This window comes from Xyrauchen texanus, chromosome 9 (genome assembly GCF_025860055.1).
Source record: "Xyrauchen texanus isolate HMW12.3.18 chromosome 9, RBS_HiC_50CHRs, whole genome shotgun sequence".
In the NCBI taxonomy this organism is placed as follows: Eukaryota; Metazoa; Chordata; class Actinopteri; order Cypriniformes; family Catostomidae; genus Xyrauchen; species Xyrauchen texanus.
In genome coordinates, this window is record NC_068284.1 from 43,126,532 (window position 1) to 43,142,785 (window position 16,254).

At 38.3% G+C, this 16,254-nt stretch overlaps 1 protein-coding gene across 1 annotated transcript in view; it reads left to right on the plus strand.

Moving 5' to 3' along the window:
- LOC127648795 (semaphorin-6B-like) overlaps window positions 1-16,254 on the plus strand; it is a 188,204-nt gene that overhangs the window by 151,053 nt on the left and 20,897 nt on the right. Inside the window, exons 11-13 of the mRNA XM_052133558.1 lie at window positions 5,675-5,806; window positions 7,003-7,152; window positions 10,402-10,581. Coding sequence (XP_051989518.1) covers window positions 5,675-5,806; window positions 7,003-7,152; window positions 10,402-10,581 — 462 coding nt within the window. The remainder of the gene's footprint in view (window positions 1-5,674; window positions 5,807-7,002; window positions 7,153-10,401; window positions 10,582-16,254) is intronic.

Here is a 16,254-nt window from a genome sequence, read left to right on the forward strand (position 1 = left end):
TCATCTTTAACAGATCAGACCCTTTTTGTCTCATTTTGTAACTAAGGGGAATATTAACAGAATTGAGCAGAAATTGAATGATTACAATTGAATGAGTAGCCCTCTTTATATCTGAATGGGCAGATTTTTCTGGAACTGTCTCATCTAGTTTATTTTTTACTTAGTCACTATGTGGAAAGTGTGAGGGCTAATCTTTTCTGTCACTTGCACTCACAAGGTGAAGTAGCTGGAGTCGTGCCAAATTCTAGACCATAAACGATTGCACTGGCTGAGAGAACAGTTTGAGGGATATTTTAGAAATCCAAAAATACAACTTTTTAATTTAAGTAGTCAAAGTCTCAGCCCATGGGATGCCTACATTTCGTTCGCTATCTGATGCATATTGTACACAAAAAAAGCAACCACTTTAGAAAATCACAGATTGCTTTAAAACATCTGGGAATCAGTGTGAACAGGTTTTCATCAACATAACTAATCACTGGGTTTGCCCAAGTTTCCAAGGTTTGTGAAATTGAATCTTTGAAAAATATGATAATATAAAGTTTTGTTTTGAATATTAGTTGAAATTAATATTCATTTGATTTGAGTACCAAGCTCTTGGCCAGAATATGCTGCAAAGTAGGCTAGACTTCATGCTAATTGGGTTATTCTCACTGTTTTCAAGAAAAACTGATTTCATTCAGGTTACACAAGATTTTTGTTAAAGTTCATATTTTTAACTATTATAAGGACATTTGGACATTTTCTGTAGTAAGTCTGGATAAATTCTCATTATCTCAACACAAATAACCTAGGCCAAAATTATTAAAAGATGATAATTTTTTCAAAAAATAAAAATTGGTTTTAAATTATCACGTTAACGTGGTACAGGCTCTAAAAAAAATACAAAATATTTGTTATCTAATTCAGTGCAAATAAAATGTATCCCATTACGTCAATATGCCAGCCAATTTCACTCCTTGTTTTCTATATTTTTCAGATTAAGCTAAATATTTTTAATAACTATATACTATATGTCTAATAGCTGATCTAAGGATAAATTATCAGGTTCACCATTTAATAATTGCTAAAAACATTCTAATATTATATATATATATTAGGGCTGTCAATAGATAAAAAGTTTTAATCAAATTAATTACAGGGTGTCCCGATTAATTAATCGCAATTAATAATTTACAAATATTTGCTGAGAAAGCCCCTCATATAACAATAATTCAATATATAATGATGAAACAATTATACATAGTTATCTTTATTATTTAAAAATTATATTCATAATAAATATAATAAAAAAATTTCAGATAATTAAAATGCATTACATTCTTGTGGCAGAAGCGTTCATCATTGATAAGACAATAGAAAAAGTGGCTTTAGAATACAATGTATTGTTTACTACCATATTATTGATCATAAGTCAATCATTGACACACAGTTCACAGCAATCCATTACACAAGTGAATTTGTCAATCAGTTGGAGATTTATTATGAGGGCTTGTTTAAGGACCCATCAGCGTACACCTGCATCAGACATGCTTGTGTAGCGTCTGCGTCATAAACATAAAATATTTAGGTCACTGTGTCAAGTTAATTATAGTTTAATACTTAGAACACATCTTGAGATTCCTTAGTTCGAATTTGCGCTCCATCAAGTGTTTTGAACGTAAGAAAGTAACGCATGTTTGTGTTGTGCTGCCTGCCAGTGTTGCCAAATACTTTCAATGAAAAGTAGCTAGAGCCTGCTAAAAATGTCACTAAAAGTCGCTAGATGACGTAATGCATTAATTAGTATATACAGTACATGATGTCATCACGTCCTATTTGCATTCTGCCTTGTGTCATCCCTTTACATATGTTTGCTTCTCTCCTACTTTCTGTGCTCACATACTGTATTTTAGTACAGCCGAATTCCCAATAAAGCTGTTCTCATGTACATATTTCTTCTGTTTCTGTTGTCAGAAAATGTAACGAGGATGAAATAGTGACTGAAATGCTGCCTATTAAGACTACATGTTAACCAGTAGCCACTTCCAAGCTGCTGCTCTTCACTGCTAAAATCCTGATTTTATAACATAAGTTAAAGACAACGACTGTGCTGTGCGGCAAGCAAGACCTCACGCTCGCATGGCAGTACTGGTGACTCTTCTACAGAAAGTAGCTAAGATTGGTCCAAAAAGTTGCTAGATTTGTCACTAGGTGCTTTTTAGAAAAAAAAAGTCACTAAAGGGGTCTGAAAAGTAGCTAAATCTAGTGACAAAGTTATAAGCTGGCCACACTGCTGCCTGCTGAAGGGTTGTTTTCTTCACTGTATAAACTGCGCAGTGCCATACAGCTGAAGTTTCACTTACTGCCCTCTGGAGTAAACAGGTGGTACTACAAGCTTGCATTTTTCAGGAATCTTCCTTATTACTGTCTGGAGGCATTGCGATTAATTGCGTTAAATTTTTTAACACGTTATTTTTAATCATATTAATTGCACTGAATTAACGTGTTAAATCGGCAGCCATAATATAAATACTGTATTACTGCAAACTTCTGGCTTTGTGAGACTAAAATCACTGTCAAATACGTCAATTAATGTCAATAAAATGAAACACCAGCTGACATTATATAACCAAAACTACAAATAAAACATTTCTTGAAACAAAGGAACATTTTTCTTTCTTTGTCTTTTCAGTTAGCAGGCTAACTGGTTTTTAAATGCTAAGACAATTTAAATCATATTAGGTGTTTAATTGTCCAAGGGTGTTTTTTCCTTTGTTATTTTAAGCTTCACTGTAGATAGTTACTATGTTAAAGTCAATATAATGTCTAGAAAAATTATGTTTAATATATTAGTCATATTATCTGCATTAAAGTGCTGTTTTAATTATTTATCTGACCAGCTACTACAACAATATAATGAGAAAGGCTTTTTGATCAGGCATTACATACAGTTATTATCTCTAGGGTGGTAGGATTTAGATGGGGACATTGATTTGGCATGACACTGTCATTCAAGGACAGTGAGGTTTGGCAGATGAGTGTTTTCCTGTCTTTGATCAAGTGTTGGCCCACTATTGGTCCATTGTTGGCCATTGTTGTCTCAGCAGGTTTAGTGTCAGGTGAGGAGTGCAGACAAGATATCTCCTCTGTGTACCAGCTGGACTTCACACAGAAGCAGCCAAATCTGCCCTCAGAGCATAGATGAGAGACTATGGGTGAACTCTGACACACCTCAGTTGCCTACTCTTGTCCCCCCCTTTCTTTTTACTGTTGCTCCCAGTTTTTTTATTTATTTTTTGTCTTTTCTCTTTTTACTCTCTTTCTCTCATCCAAACTTCTAGTGTCAGTTTGTAACATATATATATATCAGTTTTTAATACTATATATATATATATATATATATATATATAAGTATTAAAGACTGTATGTTTTTAGATATTAGATAAATAATAGTTATTTTGGGCCATCACCATTTTTATTTTTTTATAATATATCCTCCTGAGATCCAAGTGTGACTGCTGTGTGCATTTTCCATTTCCCTTTTTGATTTGTAACTAGTAGAACCTAATAATAAATTGTTAATTATGTTTCCAGGAGTGTTGGTGTTGGTCATTCATGTTTTTGAGACATTACAGACATTACATCAGAAATTAGCATAGTTAATTCTGACTGAATGTAAAGGCCAGCATCATCCAATCAATGCCAACCATGATAAAATAAAATCATACATTATACATTTTGAATCGATGTACTGATTATCATTGTCTCATATCTGCCAAACATGTTGAGTGGTCCAAACATCATCTGCAGATTGAAACTGAAATTTTGGTCGGATTTTAGGACTCAGGTGTGAATGCACCTAGTTGCATAGGAAAGCTATAGGATGCTCCCTTGCTCCCTATTTAGTGAATTATTTAACCTTCAGTGTACTGTCTGTCTGCACTGGTCTCAAAACCGTTCAAAATGCAACTTATTTTTATTTTAACTCCACATAATACGTCTGAAATTAACCTTTTTCAGCTTTTGTATGAAACCATTGATTCTCAATGAGAAAATCCACATTCAATTTAGGATTTCTAAGTAAAAAGTGTGATAAAGTACTTATTAGTGTACATTGTGTTTAACAGTGTGACGTTTTGCGATAAATCGCTCAAATTGGATGTAACTAAATACTCTAATCTTTTGACTCAAATAGGTTTCGATGTAAAAGCTTAATTAGGTTTCTTTCCAGATGTAGTTTTGTTGACGTTTCTCCCAAAGACAAACTCCGCTGTGATCGCCGCCATGTTGTTTTGTCACATGACTACATACATTCAAAGTTTAACTCTTTACTTACTGCCCAGAGTCTTCTAAACTGAGATCAGTCAGTTTAAATGAAATAAAATTATGTTTAATTATTGTAAAACTAATGTATGCACTAGACAATACAGCATATTGACGTAAAATAAATAAATAAATATATATATATATATATATATATATATATATATATATATATATATATATATATATATATATATATATATATATATATATATCTGTTGCCACAATATTACATTTATTGTAGACAAACATGTTCTAATTATTAACAAATTTTAGTCCTGAATTAAATCATAGGTCAAAATAAGTCAGGAAATTAAAAGAAAAATCACTTTGTACTTTTTTAGTGTAATTGACCTGATATGTGTGTTTGCATTAGAACACACCATAATAGATCATTTGATATGATGCTTATGGTTTAGCACTGTCAAAAATGTTCTCAAATTGAAAGTATATGATCAGTCAAGTGATAAACATGATTTGTTTTCTTGCTTTGCCTGAAAACTGAAATCTGGACAGATTAGGGGATCCAAGTTTCCTCAACTGTCCATCCAACCCCCCACCGTTTGGAGAACACATGGTGAACACCTGCAGACCTGAACAGACTCTATCCCTTACCACACACAAACTCATTGGGCTGTACAGTCTGTTCACTTGCCTGGATCCTGTCTGTTCATTTTATAGTTTCCGCTGCAGTGTCTGTCTGATATGAGGTTCTTTGTTGCCATGTGCATCAAGCATCAGACTGAAGTTTTTTGCTTTTGATTCCTAATGATTGCGTATTTAAAATGATAACACAGACCGTATACTGTACCAATAGTGTTTCAGTGGCACAATTGTGTTGACACATTATCACTTTATCTGAGAGATTTCAGAAAAGTTTAGATTAGCAAAGATGCCAAAGTCTATATGAAATAAAACATTTCACATTAAATTCTTCCAAGACCAGTGACCGGAGCTCTGCTATCAATAGTCATTTTATAGCTCTATGCTCTAGACTGTAAAACAGTATGTCAACAATTTTCTCATTTGGGTCTATTTTATAGAAACATCTGAGACAAGTTGGAAATGAAGCATAACTAAGCTAAGAGTATTTGTATAAGGCTAGTTAGATTCATGTAAAAATGGTGACTCCATTTTCAATATTTAGTTGACATTTGCATTTACATGAAGGTAGATTGGTCAATTAGTCTGTCTGCTTTGGAAACCAAAAAGTGCTTTTGTGACTATTCACATCGCTTTGGCTTGGGCCTATATTGACAGTGTGTGTGCTTTTTGAAAATGTGTGCTGGTGTGTCTGTCATCCTGTTAGAGGTGTGGATTGGATCAGTGGCATGTCTTAACCCTGTTGTTACTCTGTGATTTTACCCAGCATCCCTGGCTCAGCAGTGTGTGCATTTGACATGCAGCAGCTGGCACGTGTGTTTGAGGGAAGATTCAAGGAGCAGAAATCGCCGGAATCCATATGGACACCAGTACCTGACGAACTGGTACCAAAACCCAGGTATTTGTCAGGGACTGACCCCAAATATACAACTTCTATCCCGTCTCAGAATCAATTAGTCTTTCTTTCTATCCATCCATCCATCCATCCATCCATCCATCATTTGTTTGTTCATTTGTTCTATTGTTTGTTTTATCTATATATAATTTGTTTGTTTGACCTATCTGTCACTTGTTCCATCGTTTGCTCGCTCTATCAATTGCTCTATTAATCATTCTGTTGATTTACTCATTTATTCTATTGTTCATTCTATTGTTAATTGTATCTATTGTTTGTTCTATTGTATCTATCTATCTGTCTTTTATTTTATAATTTCTTCTATCATTTGTTTGTTCTATCGTTCATTCTGTCATACGTTCTATTGTTAGTTTGTTTTATAAGTATTTGTATCTACTGTTCGTTTTATTTGTCTATTGTTAATTCTATCATTCATATTTTCTATCATACATTCAATCTATAATTCGTTCTATTGTTCATTAGTTTGTTTTATCATTATTTCTATTTATCTATCATTCAATCTATCATTCATTCATTCTATCGTTTGATATACAGATCGTTCTATTGTTCGTTCATTCTATCGTTCATTCTATTGTTTGTTATATTGTTTGTTTTATCTAACTATCTATCTATCTGTCTTTTGTTCTATCGTTCATTCTCTCAGTCATTCGTCCTATCGCTCATCATATCTGTTTATCATTTGTCATTGTTTGTTATATGGTTGGTTCTGTCTATCTATCTGTCGCTTCAGTCTATCATTTGTTTAATATTTTGTTCTATCCTTTGTTGTTATCTATCTATCTATCTATCTATCTATCTATCTATCTATCTATCTATCTATCTATCTATCTATCTATCTATCTATCTATCTATCTATCATTTCCCAGTTTACACATAGATCATATTTCTTGCCATTAATGACAAGAATATTTTGCTGTTGGATATTTGACAGTTTTTGCCCAAAGCCACTGGTGCAGTAGATGCTAGTTCAGGCCTACAGAAATAAATTACTGGGGGGTCACTGCTTATGTGTGGGGCCTAAAGGTCCGGCTGGAGAGCCAAGTGAGAATAAAAGTTAAGAACTAACCCATAACTCTAAACTCACTTGATTCAAAGCACATTTGTGCAATGCATTTGTGCAATGCAAATACTTTGTGCCAAAGCATTTTCAAGTGAATGTGTATCTTTTATGTTTCCAGGCCGGGAGGTTGTGCTGTCCAGGGTTCAAGATTCAGTTCCTCCAACACCCTTCCAGACGAAGTGCTGAATTTCATCAAGACTCATCCTCTAATGGATGAGGCAGTCCCCTTGCTGGGACATAGACCCTGGATAGTCAAGACCATGGTCCGGTGAGAAATATACTAAGCACAGAAAGCCAGGGTGTTATGTTGAAATATCAATAAAACCCAAAGTGCTTTATATATGGAGTATGTTTCTGTGAATTGAAAGGTGAAAAATAATTCTCTAGGCCTTTCTGAAAGCCCTGCTACTTAGACTGAAATTGGGTGAGAAATCTTAAATCAAAGCCTAAGCTCTACTGTAGTGTAGCTAATGTTAGCACACTATACACAAAGGACTTCATTCTGTGAACATTTCAGTTAGAGTGGTCCTGCGGTGTCTCTCAAGGTTAGAGAAATCTGCACCCCAGAAGTGCTTCTGCAGAGAACAAATTGCCAGAAGCCTTCAGACTAGAGTAACTGTGAACTAAACTTTTCAAAATAAAAGGTGAAAAAGTAGCTATAAATCGTCTTCCTTTTTAAAAGTTGATTGAAATGACCACAAGGCCCCTTTGAGATAACTAGAGGTAAATTGTCACAGAAAAGTGGCACTGTGGTTTTCTTGAGAGAAAGAAATTTCATATTTGGTTCAGAATCAATAACAGACCATTCTGACTCTTTGTTCATCTTGAATAGCGGTTAGTGAATGCTTGAAGAAAAATAAAATAAGCCTAGCCAGTTTTCTAACATAGAATAAAGTAAAAGTACACTAAAGCAGCCATGGGCCATGCATTTTAAATCTAGACCTTCAGTGCGCTTCATGCCATTAAGAAAACATAGTTTCACAATGAATAAGATGCTACGCCTATCATACATTACGTGGCAGTCAACCTTTCATTTTAACTGCAGCATGACTGTTTTGTGAAATGAACGTCAAAAATCATAATTTTTCATATGAAACTACCAAGGAGTTCTATAATACCTGGAAAAATATATCTAATAATATTTGCAATTTAAATGTTGCTTGCAATATATTTTGTTTCATGGTACATGGTAATGCTGCGTTCCATTCAAGTTGGATGTGGGATATTCCTACTTGATTTTTCCGACAATAAATGCATTCCATTCCCCAATATTCAGAACTGCAACGCTCCCGTTAGCTTAGCAGGGGTTTGACTCTCATTTGAGATGTCTCCTAGCAACCCAACTGTCTGCACCGCTAGAATTTGTGCTTCAGGTTTACGATTATCAAAAGAGATTATAATGTTTTATACACCTGATTCTGCAGGCATTTGTTAAACAAGTTTTAATATCATGTAATGTGGAAACGAACTCATTTATCGATATTACTTAATAAAGTAAATGTTTATCACTTACTTTGAATATCTCCCTGAGATGTCGACATGTTTGTGTGACATCATACCACAGCATCTCGGCGAGTTGAGAATTTATGCACGAGCCTACAATTTGTAATTCTGACTTCAGGGATGTTGAGGGATTCTGTGGAAATTCTGAAGCCCTGAGGGGGTGGATCTCAAACACACGCAATTTGTGAAAAAGCTGTCACACTTCGCTTGTAAGCATCAAGGAATAAATTCTGACTGATAAACTTTTTGCTTTTCTCTATTTGTTTGTAGACTAATTAAGAGTGGAAAGCGCAAAATAGGCAAAAAGATGATTGAGAATGAAAGGATGAAAAACATTTATTTATTTGGCATGTTAGGCCAGCAGAGAAGGCTTTGCTGGCCCTGAGAATTCGCCACTGCTAAAAAGGAAAGTTGATTTAAGCCATCAGTGAAATTGGTGACACTTCTCTGTGCCTGCATGATTTAATCAAAATAAGCTTTAATCAAAAGAAAACATCTGGGTTACTGATGTAGCCAGTCACTACATTGACGTTGTGTCGTTGTAGTGACACTAGGGGTTCGATCTTGAGAGCCCCAATCACCAGGAGCACAGAGGTTACACCAGTAACACAGATGTTCCCTGTCTGTCACTCACTCGACATTGTGTCGATGTAGTGACACTAGGGGTTCCTATAGGAAACACTGCAGGCACTGAACCATGTCAGGAGGTATGGAAGAGTGGACATGGGCAAGCTGCTGCGTGCCTCACAGGGAGCGCTCGACCATGTCGTGACCTTCTAGTGAGTTCAGGTAAGGCGTCTCCTTAGTCCCGTCATGGAGGCTACAACGGGGGCCTTTCCTAATATTTGCTGTTAAGCAATTTCCCACCGAGCACCTTCTAGAATAATGCTGGGAAGTGCTCTTCCCTCTCCAGGAGGGAAGGCAATACGGAGACCACATCCTACCCCAGAGAGGTTAACCTGTGGAGAATACCTCACATTGACTTACCAACGGGAAATTCACATATGGAATGATACCGCAGGGAGGACCTTATCTACGGAGAGGGTACACAGCAACAGTGGCAGAAGCAGAGTGAGGCTCTGATTAGTGGAAACACAGGGTTTACCAGAGGGGAGAAGGGATCCTTGGTCGGTTGTGCCAGGTAGCTGCACCCTGCGGGCATAAATGGGCAGAAAGCTCATCCTCGTCGCGAGCTGCGGACGACACATTAAACCCTCCCTGAGGCGGGCCACCTGCATCGCTCGACAGTTCTTCTGGATAGAAAGAGCATGCTGGGGGCTGGGAGGTCCTTGGGGGCTGAATCGGCAGAAACGTTCCCATGTCCACATCCAGATCCAAAGATGGAAGTGAGTTGCAACCGCAATGGGCATGTTCTAGCAATGAGAACATAACCCTTCCACGAAAGCTGTCTCGGTGTGCTGGTGCCCCAAGCACTCGAGACAGATTTCATGGCTGTCCGGAGGGTAGAGATAACAGCCACATCCAGTGACGAAAACAAAGAAGAAAATTTTTACAAAGATGCCAGGTGTTTGTGCGAGCTCTTTTAGAAGGAAATATACTCTTTTGAATATACTTTTTTAGCACCTGCAGACTCAGCTGCCGAAGCACCCAGGGGAAGCACAAAACTCGACCGTGTAAGGGTGACCGCTGATATGTGCCATAAAATCCAGCAGCATAAGCAAAAGGTGAGAAGACGAACACAAGCATGCATTCAGCTCCGAAGAAAAAATCTGAATGAATGATGCACAACATCTCCTTTTATGCCTGTATGTCCAGGGCAGAGAGTGGAATGCAAATTCCACTCGCCAATTCTCATTGGCCTTTTCTAATTTAAGAAAAGGTGATTGGGGCTCTCAAGATCAAACCCCTAGTGTCACAACATCAACACAACTTTGAGTGAGTGACAGACAGGGAACATGATCTTTGTGGGTTTCAACAGAGGTAGTATTTACACTTTAATCTCTATAAGATTCTATAAAATTGTGCTTCTTGCTTTATTTTCCTCACTTTTAAGGTACCAGTTGAACACTATGGTTGTGGACACTGAGGCAGGCCCACATCAGAACCGGACTGTGGTGTTTCTTGGATCCACCAGGGGAACCGTTCTCAAGTTCCTCATCATGCCCAGCTCGGAGATTCCATATTCCAACAGTGATATATTTCTGGAAGAGCTGGAGGGCTACAACATAGAACGGTAATGTGATTTCTCCTTGAAACTAGTTTAAGATCAAGAACATGACTTTTATGACTTTGTATGACTTTCCATTTGACTTTCTTTCTTCAACAGAAAATGTCCACTTATTTATTCATTTGGCAATTAATGTAGTAAGCAGGATAATGAGAAGTCAGGTGGTTATTTTCAAACCATAAGTCGAATTCAGATGTTTCTGGAGACTCACGGTCTCTTTATTCTCTCAAAATATATGTATCTTAACTCAAATAAATTTTCATGTACATTTAATTGGTAAGTAGCCATATAATAAGTGTAATAATATGGTCAGAATAAACCCCTTCATGATGATACAAGACCTCTTTGCTCTGTGTCAGGGTTTGTGCATCCCTAATGGATATCTTTAAAATATATTTAAAATATATAAAACAGTTGTTTTGTGAGCTTTGGTAGTTACCATTCGTCTCTGCTTCCAGACAGTATTTATGTATTTTTTTTACTTTTGTTTCATCAAAGCAGTGCCCCATGGTTGTTTAAATTTATTGGCATTTAGCAGTGGAATAAAAACTTTAAGAAAGTAAAAGATGTCTAAGTTATCCAACATCAAATGCAATGGAAAAGATAAATCCACGATTTATCTGTAAACAAACACAGTGTATCTGAAAATGCCTACAAAAGCAGAAGGTGGTAAAATGATCCCACAGTGTTTAGCTGATTATTTGAGTTTGTGTGTGTATTAGTCTGGTGGATGAAAACATGGCTGGGGTTTTGAAGATGAAAGGCATTACCTGTCTAGAAGAACAGTGTGTTTCAGAGAGATGCATGCTGGGAGATGGAGCCAAGATGTGCGGCGGTTGAGATAAGGTTCTCAGCAGGAAATGGCACTTGGAACACACACACACACACACACACACACACACACACTTGAAAGAAAGAGATGACTGTGTTTGGTTGACCTTCTGTTTTACCTCAGTTGTTCTCTGGATGACATCCAGACTTTCACACAACTTAAACATTCCTGCATTTGGACAAAAGTAAGTGGACAACCAAACACACACCCATTTTGCTTGTTGAGCATTTCAGTTCTAAACCATTGGCATTACTAAGGAGTTGGTCTTTCCTAACAACTGGTTGTTGGAACATGGCTGCAGATATGTTCTACCATTCTGACACAAGAGTACCAGTGTGGTCAGGCACTGATATTACAGTTAGGTGTTTCAACTTATCCCAAAGGGGTTAAAGTCTAGGCCTTGTCCAGGCCAGTCAAGTTCTTCCACTCCAGACTCAATAAATGAACCTCGCTTTGTGCACAGGGACATTGTCATGGTGGAACAGAAAAGTGTACTCCCCAATCTCTTGCTATATAGTGTATTTATCATTGTTTGCAGCAGATGTTTGATATTGCTGGAGCTACTATTTCTGGAGCTTCTCTGAGGCGCCTGTGTCATCATTTAATCAGAGATTTTTCAGTAATGTAATGCACTGTTAGGTGCTTGGCAGTTAATGTGAGTTGGATACAGGCCAACTCTGCCTGAAACTCTTTTAGTGGGGATTTTTTGGGCTTTTTGCCACTTTTTATAGGCATAGACAGTTGACAGAGTACATGCAATTATTGAGGAGAGAGACAGAGAGAAGAGGAATGGGATAGAGCGCATGTATGCACTAAAAATTAGGCCACGATTTTCAACATTTTGTTGTGATTTTCAACTATGAGTTTCAACTGAATGTTTGTGAACTTTGTGAATGAGAAAATTTTCACGCTTCTGTATGTGTTACACAAAGGGTGCCATTATGTCTGTAAAGGGGCCATTTTGTACAATTTTGTTGCATTTTATCCCCTGAATTACACTTCCAATGTCAGTCTAGTTAGTTTTTTGCTTGCCAATTTACTTGCTCCCTCCGACCCTTTTTAGCTACAGTACCTTTAAGACATCTGTATGTAAGCAGCCTCTGTCATGATTGGCTTAACTTTTCGTTAACGCAGTATGGTATGCATTATGTTCTAATAAAGAAACATTTGTTCCCATTTGATTTTATAATCCCACAACTCCTGAGATCTCTTTTTTTTTAGGCACAGTCCACTTCAGCAGATGCTTCTTGTGAATAGCAAACTCAAAATGCTTTTTATGAGTCAAAGTAGCTCTAACTCACACCTCCAATCTCGCTTCATTAATTTGATGCCAGGTTTGCCAACTCCTGACTCTAATTAGCTTTTATCGATGTCATAAGAATAGGGGTTCACATACTTTTTCCAATATACTCTGTGAATGTTTGAATGATATATTCAATATGTACAAGAACAATACAATCATTTGTGCATGATTAGTTAAAACAGATTGCGTTATTAAAACTTAAATGATCAAACAAGATTTTAAGACAAATTTATAAATGCAGGTAATTCCATTGTTCTTTCCACTGTACAGTACATATACAGTAAAAATATTAGGGATGCACCAATGTATCAGCCACCGATATGTATTGGCCAATTAATGACCAAAATAAAACCATCTGCAAATCGGTTTAAACATGAAAACGCTGATATGAAAACTTGATGTTTCATTTAGGATTAATGATCATCATTACACTTTGTACAAACTCTTTGAATTCAAATGCTCAATCCAGAAATAATGTTAGTCACAGAATGTAGAAGGGTTGGCAATCCTAAGAACATCCAATATTACATTTTTAATCATTCTCATTCTCATATTAATGAGGAAAAACTTTGTTACATGACACTTGTGAAACCGGCACTTACCTATACATGATAAGGTAAAACCATCCAAATGTTTTGAAAACAGCAAACTTTCACTTCTGATACATTGGTATGGTATCCATTCAGGCTGCACTATTGATTGAGTTAAGTTTGAAAACGCAATAAGGTTTTGCGTGATTATAAAATCTTGAAAGGCTGTGTTTCAAAATAGACTGCAGATAGCATTGTGTAAGCAAGCGGCACCCTCTAGCGATCTGGACAACATTTCCCATTATCCATTATACCATTATAGAATTGTTCCTTTGGTAACTTTTTATTTTTCATTGATGTGGTTTCTGTGGAAATGCTCAAAATAATATGTTTACATAATATGAATTTGTGATGTTCTATTATATACTGTACAAGCATGTAAAATATTTGTTCTGTTGTTTTGAACTGCAAAAAAATATGTGCAAAATGATTTTTTTTAACTCTTTTTTTACATTAAGCATCATGCTATGTTATTTTTCAATATTTTTTTTATCATTTTATCTTCTATTTGTCTTTCAGTGTGGCTCTCTTTAAAATGTTGCCCTGTCATGTGTTCAACAGATCCAATCCATGTTCAATGGAAATTACTTATTGTTAGAACAAAAGCTTTTTTACCTCTTTGTAGATTTTAAAGCATAATGCCCAAGTAAAACAGTGATCACGTGACGAAATAAGGTAAATGGCAAAATATTGGTATCGGCATCTGTATCGACCAATAGTTACTTGTTAAAATCGGTATTGGCCAACAATTTTCATTTTTCAATTTCCATATTTTCAGTTTACATTTGGTATAATTATATCAATGCGGCTGAAAAAATTGGCCATTCACCAGCCACATTTGTCAAAAATGTTAATTTCATACATTGTTTACATTGTTAATTTTGGTCTACAAAGAAGAAATAAATGCAATTGTATAATTGATGCCACTATCTACAAAATTTCCCAAAGAGAAAATGCATTAGTGCAATTTCATTGTAGCACAGAGGCAATATAGGCATTTTTTCCATTGTTGCCATATGGCAACGTTCATATTTTCTGTAAAACTCTGTTAGATAAATTTGATCAGTTAACAACAACATCTATTTAATTCATCAAAGAAGCAGAAACAAACATCATGTAGAACAAACATAGAGAAATCTTTTTAATAGAGCAATTTGCAGGGCACTTCAGCAGGTGTCTCCACTTTAAGAGTGACCCCTAAAAACTATAAAGGCTGTCCTTTAGGGGGGGCTGGGTAGCTCAGCAAGTAAAGACGCTGACTACCACCCCTCGAGTCGCAAGTTCGAATCCAGGGCACGCTGACTGACCAGACAGGTCTCCAAATTGGCCCGATTACTAGGGAGGGTAGAGTCACATGGGTTAACCTCCTCATGGTCATTATAATGTGGCTCTCGCTCTCGGTGGGGCACGTGGTGAGTTGTGCATGGATGCCGCGGTAATGCACTCAACAAGCCACAAGATAAAATATGCAGATTGACGGTTTGAGACGCGGAGGTGTCACGAATGTATGTGAAGGCAGACAAGGAGAGAGGATCCAAATGCAGGGCTTTATTGAATAACAAAAAAAACACAAACAAAGAAAACATCCACGATGGGAAAAGGTAAACTAAATGAGGGAAAAGGTAAAACAAAACACGGAGGGCATACAAAGGGTTCAACGGGAAGTACATGAAGACAGAGAGCACGGGTAACAGGCGTCCATGAACATCAAAGACCGACAGGGGAATGGAGAAATAAACAGGGTTATATACACAGAGGTGATGGAACTAAACGATAAGCAGGTGAACACAATGAGTGAGTGCTAGCAGGTGGTGAGGGCAAGGAAAGATGGGAAGTGTAGTTTTCTTAGACAGGGACTAGTGAAAACACGGGCTGGACCATAAGGAAATTGACATGGAGTGTGAAGTGCTGAGTAAAACAGAAAACACGGGACAGACAACACAGGAACGTGACATAATCCCCCCTCAAAAGGACCGGATTCCAGACGGTCCTAAATAACAACAAAAAAATAGAAAAAGCAAACAAAAGTTCCAGGAGAGGGGGGCTAGACGAGGGGGAGAACGGACAGACCAAAGGGGCACAAGGGACACAAAGACAGACTAAGGAGGCACAAAGGAACACAGAGACAGACCAAGGAGGCACAAGGGACACGGAGACAGACCAAGGAGGCACAAGGGACACGGAGACAGACCAAGGAGGCACAAGGGACACGGAGACAGACCAAGGGGGCACAAGGGACACGGAGACAGACCAAGGGGGCACAAGGGACACGGAGACAGACCAAGGGGGCACAAGGGGCAATTAGGCAGTCCACGGAGGCACAAGGGCAAGAGGGCAGTCCAAGGGGCAGGGACAGATCCAGGAGGCCTGGGAGGTGGCCACAGGACAGGGACAGGTCTAGGAGGCCTGGGAGGCGGCCACAGGACAGGGACAGGTCTAGGAGGCCTGGGAGGCGGCCACAGGACAGGGACAGGTCTAGGAGGCCTGGGAGGCGGCCACAGGACAGGGACAGAAGAGCCCTAGGAGGCTCGGGAGGTGGAGCCGTAGGAGGCTCGGGAGGCGGAGCCGAAGGAGGCTCGGGGAGAAGAGCCATAGGAGGCTCGGGAGGCAGAGCCGTGGGAGGCTCTGGAGGCAGAGCCGTAGGAGGCTCGGGGGGCGGAGCCCTGGAAGGCTCAAGAGGCGGAGCCCTGGGTGGCTCGAGAGGCTTGAGAGACGGAGCCCTGGGAGGCTCGAGAGGCTTGAGAGGCGGAGCCCTGGGAGGCTCAAGAGGCTTGAGAGGCGGAGCCCTGGGAGGCTCGAGAGGAGGAGCCCTGGAAGACTCGAGAGACTGGAGAGGCGGAGCCCTGGGAGGCTCGGGAAGCTCGAGAGGCGGAGCCCTGGAAGGCTCGAGAGGCGGAGCCCTGGAAGGCTCGAGAGGCGGAGCCCTGGAAGGCTCGGGAGGCGGAGCCCTGGAA